Source organism: Arachis hypogaea, chromosome 4 (genome assembly GCF_003086295.3).
Source record: "Arachis hypogaea cultivar Tifrunner chromosome 4, arahy.Tifrunner.gnm2.J5K5, whole genome shotgun sequence".
Taxonomy (NCBI): domain Eukaryota; kingdom Viridiplantae; phylum Streptophyta; class Magnoliopsida; order Fabales; family Fabaceae; genus Arachis; species Arachis hypogaea.
The window spans coordinates 126973577-126989019 of NC_092039.1; the positions used below are offsets into that span (position 1 = coordinate 126973577).

At 36.5% G+C, this 15443-nt stretch overlaps 2 protein-coding genes across 2 annotated transcripts; both read right to left on the reverse strand.

The window, feature by feature from the left end:
• Nucleotides 1-4938: 4938 nt before the first annotated feature.
• On the reverse strand, nt 4939-8201 carry LOC114925254 (TMV resistance protein N-like). The gene is made up of 2 exons (XM_072234619.1): nt 7837-8201; nt 4939-5557 (listed from the first exon to the last, which is right to left on the reverse strand). The coding sequence occupies exons 1-2, from the start codon at nt 8199-8201 to the stop codon at nt 4939-4941; spliced, it is 984 nt and encodes a 327-aa protein (XP_072090720.1).
• Nucleotides 8202-9293: 1092 nt separating this feature from the next.
• On the reverse strand, nt 9294-13184 carry LOC112744818 (toMV susceptible protein tm-2-like). Its single transcript, XM_072234055.1, has 3 exons — nt 12546-13184; nt 9687-12435; nt 9294-9566 (listed from the first exon to the last, which is right to left on the reverse strand). Exons 1-2 carry the CDS (start codon nt 13031-13033, stop codon nt 9759-9761), a joined length of 3165 nt encoding a protein of 1054 aa, XP_072090156.1. The 5' UTR covers nt 13034-13184; the 3' UTR covers nt 9294-9566; nt 9687-9758.
• Between the last annotated feature and the right edge of the window lie 2259 nt (nt 13185-15443).

Here is a 15443-nt window from a genome sequence, read left to right on the forward strand (position 1 = left end):
GGTATGGGTGGGTTGGGCAAGACTACTCTTGCTCGAAAGATCTACAACAGTAAAGAGGTCAAGAAATTGTTCCCTTATCGCGCATGGAGTTATGTTTCCAAAGACTACAACAAAAAGGAAGTTTTGTTGAGAATTCTTGATTGCTTGATGAGTTCAACATCTAAATTTAAAGATTCAAGTGAGGAGGTTTTGAAGAATGAAGTGGGAAAGTGTTTGAAATGGAGCATATACCTTGTGGTGCTTGATGATATCTGGGAACCTGAAGCATGGGACGATTTGAGGGATACCTTTCCAAATGATAAAAATGGCAGCAAAATACTAATAACAAGTCGTAATGAGATGGTGGCTATTACGATGGGTAACCGGAGATTATTGGGTTGGATTAGTTTGGCTGGCCCAATCGTCTGAAAGAGGAAGCCTTCGAGTGAGTTTATGATCCAATGCCTCCGTCCGACTTGGGTGTGAGAGAATGGGGGGTGGTACCTGCAAAGGCATTCCGATGCCAAAGTCAGTAAGGGAGCAAAACAGGTCTAGAGAGTATTGGGCTTAGTGATACCTGAGAAGTATCAGTGTATTTATAGCGATAAGCTAATAACCACCGTTGAAGTAGTTCCGCCATAAAAGGGGGAATAACCGTTCCTTTATCTTAGGGCAGTTGGCATATGGCTCCTGGAAGTGGGTTGAGAGATTTTAGGGGCAGTTATTCTCTTGAGTCAGTGTTTTTCTGCCGACTAATCTTCATTCCCGACTTCTTTAGAGCAAGTCGTGGTAAGAACCGATTTCATAAGACAAAGGTCGGTGTAGGGTGAGGCTCAATCCTTTGAATTGAGTCTTTCGTTTGGACCTGGGCCTTAGCGTTGGATCAGGGTATGATCAATGGCAAACTATACAAATCCAAGTAAGCCTCCTCACTTTCTTCACTTACTTGACCAAAAAGAAAGTTGAGAATTGTTTTGCAAGAAAGTGTTTTTGAATGAAGTGTGTCCTTCAAATCTAGATCCCCTTGGTAGATCAATTGTCGAAAGTTGTAGGGGTTTACCACTTGCTATCATCACCTTAGCAGGGCTTGTTGCCAAGAGAAAAAGGACAGAACAAGAGTGGTTGAGAATTAAGGGCTATGTCAGTTGGCATCTTGCTCAAGACAAGACCAAAGTCATGGATGTACTAAAACTTAGCTACGACTATTTGCCTAGAAGATTGAAGCCATGTTTTCTGTACCTTGGAATCTACCCTGAAGATTATGAGATCCCTGCGAAAGAACTTATCCAGTTATAGATAGCTGAAGGGTTCATACAACCACATGAAAGTGGAACTCCAAATGCACCAGAACCAGAAGATGTCGGTGAAGATTACTTGGTTGAGTTAGTAGATCGTAGCTTGATACAAGTAACTAGTATAAGGAGCTATGGAGGTGTGAAAACATGTAAGATTCATGATCTCCTCCGCGAACTCTGCATATTAGAAAGAAAAGCTAATAACTCCTTAGAGGTTTTCACAGAGTCCAACATCCATGCCAACAACACAAGCAATCCTCATAGATTGTCTTTTCTGTGCAATGCACAATCTTATGTCTCCTCAGTCAAACCGGACACTCGTTCGTTGTTCTTTTTTGCCGGAGCCAGAAGGACGAACTGCAAAGAAAGTTGTCTTAAAAATTTCCAGTCTATACAAGTGCTACACTTGCAAGATCAAGTGTATTTCACATCAGATTCTAATGATCTGGAAACAATGATCCACCTGAAGTACTTGAGACTAAAGTATCCAACCTAAAAAGTTTAAGCATATTTTCAAGGTCTTATGAGGTCCCTCTCTCGTGCGTGGGCGGAGGTTTCTCACGGCTTCAAGTGCTGAAACTCGAATACTCATCTGGATACAACCGGGGTGTGTTGGACGGAGGTGCAATAATGACTCCTCTTCGGTGTTCGGTGATGAAGCAGTGTCTTCGAGTGACTGCGCTTCCTAAACAGCTCTGGTCCTTGACTACCTTACAAAAGGTGGATGTTGTTGGCCCCTCCGACGAATTGGAAAAAAGCCTCTGAAATGTTGAGGTCAAGAAGGGTTGCAAGCTCACTGTAAACGGATATACAGATCTGGATGACCTGCCTCTCCGTCGCCGTGGTACGTGACTACCACCTGTTTGTGTCTCGATTCTTTCTCTGTTTCTACTTTCTAGTATCTGCTACCAAAAGGTGTTTGTACTTTGTACAACTGAATTTCACCTTCAAAGATATCTAGCATGTCACATGCCAAAGTCCAACAGTAACACAGGCTTCACCTACTTACATCCCTACACATGGACGTATAATTCTTGCATATAATGAGATCCAATATTCTTAATCAAAATTTCCTTTTAGACTAAGTGTTTATTTGGTGCTATTTAATTGATAATAAAAAAATTAAATTGATAAAAAAATTTGGTGCTATTAAACGGAAATTTTTTTTATCAATTTAATTTTTTTATTATCAATTAAATAGCACCAAATAAACACTTAGTCTAAAAGGAAATTTTGATTAAGAATATTGGATCTCATTATATGCAAGAATTATACGTCCATGTGTAGGGATGTAAGTAGGTGAAGCCTGTGTTACTGTTGGACTTTGGCATGTGACATGCTAGATATCTTTGAAGGTGAAATTCAGTTGTACAAAGTACAAACACCTTTTGGTAGCAGATACTAGAAAGTAGAAACAGAGAAAGAATCGAGACACAAACAGGTGGTAGTCACGTACCACGGCGACGGAGAGGCAGGTCATCCAGATCTGTATATCCGTTTACAGTGAGCTTGCAACCCTTCTTGACCTCAACATTTCAGAGGCTTTTTTCCAATTCGTCGGAGGGGCCAACAACATCCACCTTTTGTAAGGTAGTCAAGGACCAGAGCTGTTTAGGAAGCGCAGTCACTCGAAGACACTGCTTCATCACCGAACACCGAAGAGGAGTCATTATTGCACCTCCGTCCAACACACCCCGGTTGTATCCAGATGAGTATTCGAGTTTCAGCACTTGAAGCCGTGAGAAACCTCCGCCCACGCACGAGAGAGGGACCTCATAAGACCTTGAAAATATGCTTAAACTTTTTAGGTTGGATACTTTAGTCTCAAGTACTTCAGGTGGATCATTGTTTCCAGATCATTAGAATCTGATGTGAAATACACTTGATCTTGCAAGTGTAGCACTTGTATAGACTGGAAATTTTTAAGACAACTTTCTTTGCAGTTCGTCCTTCTGGCTCCGGCAAAAAAGAACAACGAACGAGTGTCCGGTTTGACTGAGGAGACATAAGATTGTGCATTGCACAGAAAAGACAATCTATGAGGATTGCTTGTGTTGTTGGCATGGATGTTGGACTCTGTGAAAACCTCTAAGGAGTTATTAGCTTTTCTTTCTAATATGCAGAGTTCGCGGAGGAGATCATGAATCTTACATGTTTTCACACCTCCATAGCTCCTTATACTAGTTACTTGTATCAAGCTACGATCTACTAACTCAACCAAGTAATCTTCACCGACATCTTCTGGTTCTGGTGCATTTGGAGTTCCACTTTCATGTGGTTGTATGAACCCTTCAGCTATCTATAACTGGATAAGTTCTTTCGCAGGGATCTCATAATCTTCAGGGTAGATTCCAAGGTACAGAAAACATGGCTTCAATCTTCTAGGCAAATAGTCGTAGCTAAGTTTTAGTACATCCATGACTTTGGTCTTGTCTTGAGCAAGATGCCAACTGACATAGCCCTTAATTCTCAACCACTCTTGTTCTGTCCTTTTTCTCTTGGCAACAAGCCCTGCTAAGGTGATGATAGCAAGTGGTAAACCCCTACAACTTTCGACAATTGATCTACCAAGGGGATCTAGATTTGAAGGACACACTTCATTCAAAAACACTTTCTTGCAAAACAATTCTCAACTTTCTTTTTGGTCAAGTAAGTGAAGAAAGTGAGGAGGCTTACTTGGATTTGTATAGTTTGCCATTGATCATACCCTGATCCAACGCTAAGGCCCAGGTCCAAACGAAAGACTCAATTCAAAGGATTGAGCCTCACCCTACACCGACCTTTGTCTTATGAAATCGGTTCTTACCACGACTTGCTCTAAAGAAGTCGGGAATGAAGATTAGTCGGCAGAAAAACACTGACTCAAGAGAATAACTGCCCCTAAAATCTCTCAACCCACTTCCAGGAGCCATATGCCAACTGCCCTAAGATAAAGGAACGGTTATTCCCCCTTTTATGGCGGAACTACTTCAACGGTGGTTATTAGCTTATCGCTATAAATACACTGATACTTCTCAGGTATCACTAAGCCCAATACTCTCTAGACCTGTTTTGCTCCCTTACTGACTTTGGCATCGGAATGCCTTTGCAGGTACCACCCCCCATTCTCTCACACCCAAGTCGGACGGAGGCATTGGATCATAAACTCACTCGAAGGCTTCCTCTTTCAGACGATTGGGCCAGCCAAACTAATCCAACCCAATAATCTCCGGTTACCCATCGTAATAGCCACCATCTCATTACGACTTGTTATTAGTATTTTGCTGCCATTTTTATCATTTGGAAAGGTATCCCTCAAATCGTCCCATGCTTCAGGTTCCCAGATATCATCAAGCACCACAAGGTATATGCTCCATTTCAAACACTTTCCCACTTCATTCTTCAAAACCTCCTCACTTGAATCTTTAAATTTAGATGTTGAACTCATCAAGCAATCAAGAATTCTCAACAAAACTTCCTTTTTGTTGTAGTCTTTGGAAACATAACTCCATGCGCGATAAGGGAACAATTTCTTGACCTCTTTACTGTTGTAGATCTTTCGAGCAAGAGTAGTCTTGCCCAACCCACCCATACCAATGATGGAGACAACATTATTGTGTGAATCCTCGTCCTGCAACTTCTTAATTAAAATGGCAATGTCATCCTCAAAACCTACTACATCTTCTTACACAACATACCTCTTTTGTTTGTCATCTGATTGCATGCCTTCGAATTCACCTTCATCGAAGCAAAATTTCTTAATCTCAACACCCTTTTTTAATGCATGCTTATCTAGTACACCATCATTTCTTCTTGTTGTAATGATCCTACTACCAGGACCAAACCAATCACCTGCCCCTGCTAATGATTCCAATGGTTGTATGCTATCAACATCATCCAAAACTAGAAGAACTCTCTTTTGGCCAAGCCTTTGTCTAATTTCAGAGGATCCTCTGGATATGCTTCCTATCTCAGTCTTCACTTCCTCTCCCATCTCAGATAAAAGTGTTTTTTGCAGACCTTCTAGGCCACCTCTTTTTGTTTTTTCACTAACATTAGAAAGAAAACTTCCAGCTTTAAAATGACCTCTAATCTCATTATATAGCTCCAAAACAAATTTTCTTAGTTCACCATCTCCATGAATTCCCAGCATGAAACAGGCAGCATGAGAATCAACCTCTAGAAGTGATTTCGCCTCTTCAAGCTGAGAATCTAATCCAAGTGGGCGATCAATATATAAAGGAATAGAAGGAAGTCTCCTTGAGACCTCTTCAACAATGTTGTCAATAATCACACCCCAAGGTCTGCAAAGCACATATGCAATACATTATATCTTCTTTGTATTTTAATTTGTCTTCTTTAACTTTACACAAATATATAAAAACTATAACTAAACAAATGAAAAATATATAGAAATTATCTTTTTAGAAAGTTACTGCTATGTATATCATAGTATAAAATTGACAACTAGAGATGTTAACGAAAATATCTATTCTTAATATATAAAAGTAGATACATAAGCATGCACTACATTACTTTTGACATATTTCTTTTCTTCTACTAATGTCATGTCAGTAATATTACTTACTTGGCATAACTTTAGAATCAACCACTCAATTCTTGCCAAATCAACTATTATTTTTAAATCAGCAAAAAAATAAAATATACAAATAAAAAACTAAAAAATAGAATCCAATAACTTTGTAACCTCCAAATACATTGAATTCATGTTCCTATATTTATTATATCTTACCGTTATAAACAATACAATAAATTTATAATCGTAACAATTAATTTATAAATTAAAAGTTTAAAAAATAAAAATTATATTTTATTATTATAATTATATTTATTATAATCATTTTAATTTTTGCCAATGAGTTATACTTCAAATGGCATAATCTCCCATATTGATCGCGAATTCGAGTTTCTGTATCTTTGCTAAAAAGAAAAATCATTTTAATTTTTAGAAGTAACACTAGATACAAAGAACTATTATTGTATTTTTTACTTATTATTAAAAACAAATTCTATTTTATTTTACCAATATAAATTTTGAAAATAATATTTGAAAACTAAAAAAAAAACAAATTTATTAAAAGAATATTAAAACGAAACCAAAAAAATATGATATCAGACATACATTTTTATATTAGATACAAATAAAAAACTAAAAAATAGAATCCAATAAATTTGTAAGCTCCAAATACATTGAATTCATAGTCCTATATTTATTATATTTTACCGTTATAAACAATATAATAAATTTATAACCGCAATAATTAATTTATTAATTTTTATAAATAACTCACTAAAAATAATAAACATCCATATTACAACTGTCATAATAATATTATTAATCATAATAAATTTTACGTTATAAGTATTTAAATTTCATACCATTTAAACTACATATATAAGTCTCTTATCACTATTCTTTCACATAACATCAAATTTAGCACAAAAAAATTTATTTTCAAACTGCAATGAGAATCTGATGATCAGGTATGACAAAAAAAAATCACAACATGCATCATACATTCATACTTACTCAAATACCATATACCTAATGATAACATAAATTGAATATTGGAATAGAAAAAGATCTTCACAATTTTAGCAATTATAAACAAAATTGATGACAAATTAAGATGGAATTATGTTAAATGTAAAAAGTGTAAGAAGAAAGCATATAAAAAAAACAACTACATTTGTGGCACATGTAATCAAACATCATAATATCCAACAATAAGGTAACTCTATATACTTTTCATAATCTTATCTATCAAATTATTAGTTGTTAGCCCAATACTTATTTTAGGTTCAGAATTCAATTAAAGATTTTAGATCAAAGTGTTACAACAACTTTTGTACTATTTGATGGCGACGCAAAAAACTTATTGGGCACAACTGCTTCAAATCTAATGACATTTCAGAAAAATAATGACATTGAAGCACCACCCCATCAAGCGATTAAGAAGAAAGAAAATTATACAAATTCAAGACACATCTTCGAAAGAAGAACATACATACAAAGATGGAACCAAATAACACAATAGAAAGTGCATCAAACTCAATAATTCATAAAGAACATGTCTTCGCAAGAACCTAGGACAAAAAAAAGAAAGCACCAACTCTAACAACTAACAAAAAAAAGGAGGACGAGCGCCACATAAGATGGCTAAATCCATCCGCTAAAACAAATGCAAAAATCAAACCACTAAATAAAAATATCACTTTGTACAACTCCAACATCCAAATCTTTTGTACTACAAATTATTTAAAATAAAACACCTTTTAAATTTAGCTTCAATTTACACATTTAATTTATTTCTACAAAATATAACAATTTTTAATATTTATTATATACTATCATTAATTTAACGTCATGCGCGGGTCTCATTCTAGTTTTCTAAATAAAGCTGTGTGTGCAAATTAAAGTACTCACGTATTCTGATTACAGAGTGGACCATAAATGTTGCCAACTTGAGACAAGGCTGACCTCGATGCTTCCAACTAGTGATTGTATCTGCCTTTTTCTTGATGATTAGTCATGGCTTTTGCATATTCATTGAGCTGGTACTGCACATCTGATTCTTCCACATAGTAATAAACTGGTAACACCGGTCGCTTTGTTCCGTTGTGGGAACACTCCATGATCTTGACGAGTTCATCAAGGCACCACTTGGAAGTTGGATACTCATCACACAGTATAACAATTGACATCCTTGATCTTTCAATTGCTTCAACAAGAGCACCTTCCAGTTCCTCGCCTGTTCTCAGATTCTCTCTATCTCTGAAAGTCTCGATTCTTTTGTTGACCAAAGCATGATAGAGTGCGTCTGTGAATTCGCGTCTTGTGTGGCCTCTGAAGCTCAGAAAAACATCACACTTGAAATGTGATGATAATGCTGCACCTTCATCTGATAATGATGAGGAACCTGCCATGCTAATTAACCGTCTTTGCGCGTTTTTGCCAAGAGTTAACAAAAGAAAGAGTAATGCATATAGAAATGGAGACCAAATAAACGCGTCCTTGTAGTTGCTGATTCTAAATATTTTAATTGCAATTTACACTTACAATAGATTAAAGTGATAAATAAACACGTAGAAAACAGATTAATCCCTAAAACAAAATACCAATAAAGCATATGCTACGAAGTTTCGTGGCCAATGATGAAATAGTTAGTGGATTGATTCATGACCTTGCTTGGTAGAACATGTATAATAGGATAATTAGAGAGAGAGGGAGTAAGTAGCTATATGATTATTAGTTAATTAGTACTAGTAATAATGCAAAAGATAGTATAAATTAGGGATGACATACACTATTGTCATAAAAAAATTGAATAATCAAATTCTGTAAATCTTGATTCGGTAGGAGGTTTAACAAAGGAAATTGTTCTTAATTCTCAAGTCATAATTCATCTTTTTTCTTATCCAGAATACTCAATGTTTCTAACTTGTCAAGTGTAGGTAACAAGTTTGTGGTAAAGCTAAGGCGTACCCTGAGGTATCTTAGGTGGAGCAACTTCTTGATATTTTCCAAATTCAATTGATTTACTAAATAAAAATCAAGTAACTCCTAATTCAGCCCATCCCAAAATTTTGAATGTCATTTGTTAGTTTAGATAATTTGATATAAGGTAAAATATGATTTAATCCAATAGATCGGAGTTATTTTTAGATGGTTTATGGCTGTGGCAAATAAGTCTATGTTGTACTGGAATTTAATCGAGTCTGAGCTTATGTTCAGCTCTTTATATAGGAAATAAGAAATACGATTGTGTATCAAGCTTTGAAATTTAGTTCGTAAGTATTTGCAGTGCTTTGAAATTTAGTGGTTTAATACTTTTGATTTGATCGGTTTTGACAAATTGAAATTACAAAGTTTGAAATTTAGTGTAATGACTCACATTCAGTAAATGATATCTGTCATTGTCCTAATACAGAGCAATGTTTCTTGGGGTCAAGAAAAACTGATATATATGAAAGTAGACATATGATGGAGTGATTTGGAATCTTAGCCATGATCAAGGATTTAACGCTATACACTAACAATATGAATTCATCTCATTTATGTTTAACATGAAAGAAATTACATGTCATTCAAACCTTCAACAGAACATGCACAACGTAAAAGCGAATGTGTTTGAGGAATTACCAAAATAGTACAAAAAAGTGTCACTCAAAATAAAAACAAGCACTATATTCAAATAAAAGAGAGAAAAGAAAAACAGTGCAATCACACTCCATTACAATACAATGGGGCTGCAGGACCACATGTAATGATATGTATTATGGAGGAGAGTTCTGCACAAATAAAATGAATGATTCACCTTATTAGCAAAAGCATAAAAAACAAGTTGCATGAAAAGGGTAATCATGTGGCATAAATCATATATATGCCTGTGCTTATGAGTAAATATATACCTGCTTTTGGGACAGAAGCAGTGACATTGACTTTCAATGCCTCAATCAATCAATCAATCCATCATTATCATATCATCGTAGTCGTCGTCGTCTCTCATCATCATCATCAGAATCAGGTTCAATAAAATGCAAGTCAAATTCAAGGGAAAGCATTCGTTCAGGAAGGGACTGCAACGTCAAGCCTAAGCACTGACGAAAGACAGCACTTCGAAGTCTAGACATCGCACCAGCTTCTAATGTAACACTTGAGACACTCACACCTATCATGATTAACACTTGAAGCTGCGGAAAGCTCCCAGCCCCACCACAATTAAGGACATATTGCTCACATATTATTTGATGTAATTTTAAAATTTGAAGGCTTCGAATCCGTCCCAAAGCATTCATGTCTTGGTCATTGAAATCCTTACAAGCCAAGACAATCTTGGTAAGATTTGACGGAAATCTAATTTTACCTAATGGAACTCTTTCAAAGACGTTAAGAAAAACAAGTTTCAGTTTACGTAGCTCGCTTAGGCGGAGCAGGCTCCTCAAGTTTTCGTCTACTAATTGACATTCGTCTTCACTTATCAGTAAACCCAGTGTTCTCAAGTTGGGAAAGTAGCCATTGTTGAGTAGGAGCCCTAATTGTGAATCTGCATAAACATAACACAGGGTTTGGAAATTCTGCATTCTCTCTTTTACCCTTTCATCTAACAACAACTGCTCACCACCGAGCCCGGGGCAACGAAAATGTCTCATTTGCTTTAACCCCTCATCAACACTTATTTTCTTTGGCTTCCAAATGCAATTTACTTGTATTGTTTGTAAACTCTGAAGCTTAAATAACCGATGTAGAACAAGACAATCCATTTTCAAGAACTTGAGGCTTTTCAACCTCTCCAAGTCCTCAGCATTCTTTTCATTTGGTAACCCATCGAATCCATTCAAATATAGCACATTAACTGGGCAACCTTCTGGAATATGATGTGACCACCCGTCGACATCTCCATAAACGAACAAGGAACAAGTGCTTGAATGATTACATGTTACCGAACATGCATAGGATCCTTCGCTCCTGGAAAAGGTAAACGTGCGAGCATTGTTACTGTTATCAGGGTTGTCGTTACTCACCAATATGCACAGATCGCGGATGAGGTCGTGGATCTGACATGCTTTCACGCCTTTGCCATCACTCCTCCTCTTCACAACCTGTACCAAGTTACGATCCACCAGCTCCTTCAAGTATTGCTCACCAATATCTTCAGGTTCTATCAATCTTCTTCCAGTTTGGATTGGCTTTATGAAGTCTTCTGACATCCAAAGTTGGATTAAGTCTCTCACCAGAATCTCTGCATCTTCAAGAAACACACCAAGATATAGGAAGCATGGCTTCATTTTCTCAGACAGATCATCGTAGCTATACTTCAATATCTTCATCATCTCTTCACCTTCCTTGTCTTCAGCAACAGACCAGTAAGGGAGCAGGTTCTTGATTTCTTCCCATGCATCCTCTGATCTCTCCTTCTTCGCGACAATCCCGGCTATGGTTTTGATAGCCAATGGTAAACCTTTGCAGCTTTCGAAAGCAATTGATCTTCCAATAAGCTCTAAAGGAGGAGGACACTCTTCTCTGCCAAACACCTTATTGCGAAACATTTCCCAACTTTGATCTTCATCCAACAAGTGTAGTTGGTGGTGAGGCTCCTTTGACCTTGTATAATTCGCCATTTGATCATTACGAGTAGTTACTAGTATCATGCTGCCATTGTTGTTATCCGGTAAAGGACCCTTTAGCTTGTCCCATACGTTTGCTTCCCATACATCGTCAAGCACTACCAAATACTTTTTCCCATTCAAACGTTTTCTCACCATATCTTTCAACTTCTCTTCACCTGCATTTTCATAGTCAGCTTCGGGTACCTTCAAACACTTGAGAAGTTCTTTGAAAACTTCCGTTGGCATGCACTCTTTGGAAACGGTTGCCCATGCGCGGCAAGGAAATAGCTCTCTGGCCTCATCGCTATTGTAGACCTTTCGGGCAAGGGTAGTCTTGCCCAACCCACCCATGCCAACAATGGAAACAACATTCCTAGCAGAATCTTCTTCTTTGAGTTGATTAATTATTACATTGAAGTCTTCCTCCAATCCCACTACATTTTCTTCCATCATAGTAGAGCTTCCTCCGTTGCCTTCGAATTCACCTTCATCGAAGCGATATTTCTTAATATCAACACCAGCATGCTCATCTAGCACATCTTCATATCTTGTTGTTATGATGATCCTACTGCCAGGACCAAACCAATCGATTTCTCCAGCTAGTGATTTCAGTTGTTGTATATTATCAACATCATCCAAAATCAGAAGAACTCCTTTTTTGCCTAGTCTTCGTTTTATTTCAAAAGATCCACTGAATGTGCTTCCGATCTTATTCTTTACCTTCTCTTTCATCTCAGAAAGAAGCGTTTTTTGTAGATCTTCTAGGCCACCGCCACTTGCATTTGTTTTCTTACTGATACCGGAAAGAAAACTTGCAGATGCAAAGTCACACCTAATCTTGTTATACAACTCCGCAACAAATTGACTTAGGTCACCATCTCCATGAATTCCCAGCATCAAACGGCAAGCATGAGATGAACCAATCTGTAGAAGTGATTTTGCCTCTTCAAGTTCAGAATCACATCCAAGTGGACGGTGAATATACAGAGGCAAAGGAGGAAGTCTTTTTATGACCTCTTCGACAATCTTGTTAATAGCCATACCAAATGGTCTGCAAAGAACATACACATTTTCTTTGCATTTTAACTTGTCTGATCTTCTTTTATAGAAATATATAAAATACTAATATTCAAATGAATCGTAAATAAAGTAGCTACTCACGTATTCTGATCACAGCGTTGACCATAAATCTTGCCTACTTCAGACAAGGCTGACCTCCATGCTTCCAACTTGTGATTGTATCTGCCTTTTTCTTCATGAGCAGTCATGGCTTTTGCATATTCGTTGAGCTGGTACTGCACATCTGATCTTTCCACATAGTAGTACACTGGTAACACCGGTCGCTTCCTACCATTCTCCGAACATTCCATGATCTTGACGAGTTCATCAAGGCACCACTTGGAGGTTGGATACTCATCACACGGTATAAGAATTGACATCCTTGAACTTTCAATTGCTTCTAGAAGAGCACCTTCCAGCTCCTTGCCTATTCTCAGCTTGTCGTTATCTCTGAAGGTGTCGATTCCGTTGTTGATCAAAGCATGATAGAGTGCGTCTGTGAATCTGAGTCTTGTGTAGCCTCTAAAGCTCAGAAAAACATCATACTTGAAATGTGATACACCTTGATCTGATGATGAGGAACCTGCCATAGTAACAGTCTTTGGAAGGATTTAATTGCAAAAATAAAAATCAGCGAAAGATACAAAAGCAATAGAAACAGAAATGGAGAGTAGGTGACTTGACTGACTTCTGAGGTGGCTAGACCAAAACAATCGCTAAGATTGTTAAGGACAAATGTCCAATCTGAAAGGAACACGTGGTACTTTTAAAGAGCCTAGACCAGAGAAGTTAATTGGGTGTGAAATTGTTAATGGACAGGGATAAATAGTTTAAATCTCTAATCAAAATTAATTAAATTTTAACTTAGAGGGATTGTTATTACCTAATTTAATTTCACTGCCTCCAAAAAAATGAACTTATTGTTATCAGCTTATTATTATTAAATATTGTATCAATTTTGATCATAAATTGTTGCAGAATTTGCACTTTTTAAAAATTTTAAAAAAAGTGGGTTACAAAATAAGTTTTTAACATCATTGTTATATTTTAATTATAAAAAAATGCTACTAAAATGGTTTGATTTTCACATCTCTCTTTACAAATTAATTTAAACGTCATGATCCAATCTGGCTGTGACGCTTAGGAAAATTTTCCAAAGCAAGCTTTAGAAATTGATATTACAGAAAATAGAAAAAAATAGAACTTCCAATTATGCTAAAAAGCAACACATTTTCAGTCTCATATTTAAAACATAATCATCATATTTACATAAAATTCGACTTTAATATTACAGCAAAGCATAATCTATTAGTTTTATCAACTAGAATATTTATAAACAACATATTCAGTAACTAATGTCGGATCCTGTCTGTGTCACATAGAGCAGTTTAACAAGTCTATAGAGCTTTAAAACCATTTACACAAAACATCAAGCCCTTAAACAGTAAAGGGCTCACCAACACAAACAAAATTAGAGCGGAACTAATGAAGTTGGATTAGGATCAATGCCCATATCTAAAAAAAATGAAAGAACAGAATAAGTTTTTGCAACTCAGTAAGTAGAGCATTTATAGCCCTACAAGCTAAGAGACAGTTGTATAATTAGTAAACTCTTAGTTAAAATAAATTCACTAGTTTAATAACAGTGACAAAATTATACTCAAACACAATGATAATTAATTATAAATATCAAATATTCAAACTTCTTTATTGATGGTAATTAATCAGTAGCTAAGAGAATGGGGGTTGAATCTTAGCCCCTTTATGTCGAATATTACTTTCTGATTTTTAAAGGAACTTCAGGAGATATTTCTGCTTTTTGTCTCATAACAAGTCAAGAGACATTTTCTTTTTGTCTCGTAACCGATTAGGAGATATTTTTCAATTTTGTCCCCAACACAATAAAAACAGAACAGGAGTAGAAGAGAAAGAGAGAATCACACCCAGAAGTATCCTGGTTCAGCTACTAAGTGTAATGCAGCCTACATCCAGTCTCCATCACAACAGTGATGAAATTTTACTATAATCATCAGATTACATACACCAATTTTTTCCTAGAATCTATCCAACCCTATCTAGGACAAATCCAGATTCTATCTCCAAATCTGAACTTGACTTGGAGTCCTACCAAACTTTCAACCACAAAGTACTAACCCAACTTGTATGGAAATCCCCACAAAATCATGAAACACAACATACAGATATACAAAGAAACTCTGAGACATCTATGACTTTTTTTCTAGTATTGACCATTACCTTTTTCTTCTCACTGGCTTTTTCTTACAAACCTTACCATGTTTGCCTTTTACCATGAGACTTAGACAGACAACACTAAGAAAAAGAAAATAGAATGAAACCCATTGAAGGAGAAGAACTCTGTTAGCTTATGGTAGCTATGAGAACTTTGTGCTTTCTCTCCTTGTCTCAACCCTTGGCCGTTCATCCTTATTATAGAAGGGGAAGCTTCTAAGGTTGAAACTGGTTCAACCAAGCAACTTCTTCTCCAACCCAGAGTAGCAGCGGTTCAGACAGAGAGAAGAGAGAGGAAAAACCGAAAGCAAACCAACATGCATGTACCTCTCTCAACCTTTCTCATCAAGTTCCTTTATTCTGAGCCCTTGATCTTGACTTTGACTCCAAGAAAGAACTCTGACCCTTGATGAACCTCTGACCCTTGACAGCTTCACGCTTTTCATATTTGCTTCTTCCTCTTCTGTAGCTCCAGTAGCTACCTTCTATCTTGGAATAACAAAAATGAAAATGAGCTTTAGCCACTGAGATCTTCTTCTCTGACCAAGACAGATTTTTCACGCTTCTTGGCATGGAAGATCTTGAAGCTCTTTTTGAAATCTTGCCTTCAATGGCAAAAATTTAGCCATACTTTGCTTCAAATCTTCCTTTTCTACTGGCTTTCTTCATTCTAGCATTTTCTTCTTCCATAGGCCACTGTTAACTTTTTCTCTGATAACTTGTTTTCTTTATTCTTCTTTTGATTGAATG

What these genes read in the sequence shown, in the direction of transcription:
- LOC114925254 (XM_072234619.1), bottom strand. Translation starts at nt 8,201, where the DNA reads ATGGCAGGTTCCTCATCATTATCAGATGAAGGTGCAGCATTATCATCA. An exon ending in GTGGAAGAATCAGATGTGCA is followed by an intron (nt 5,558 to 7,836) that starts GTACCAGCTCAA and finishes TGTGCTTTGCAG; the next exon opens with ACCTTGGGGTGTGATTATTG.
- LOC112744818 (XM_072234055.1), bottom strand. Translation starts at nt 13,033, where the DNA reads ATGGCAGGTTCCTCATCATCAGATCAAGGTGTATCACATTTCAAGTAT. An exon ending in CAACGCTGTGATCAGAATAC is followed by an intron (nt 12,436 to 12,545) that starts GTGAGTAGCTAC and finishes TGTTCTTTGCAG; the next exon opens with ACCATTTGGTATGGCTATTA.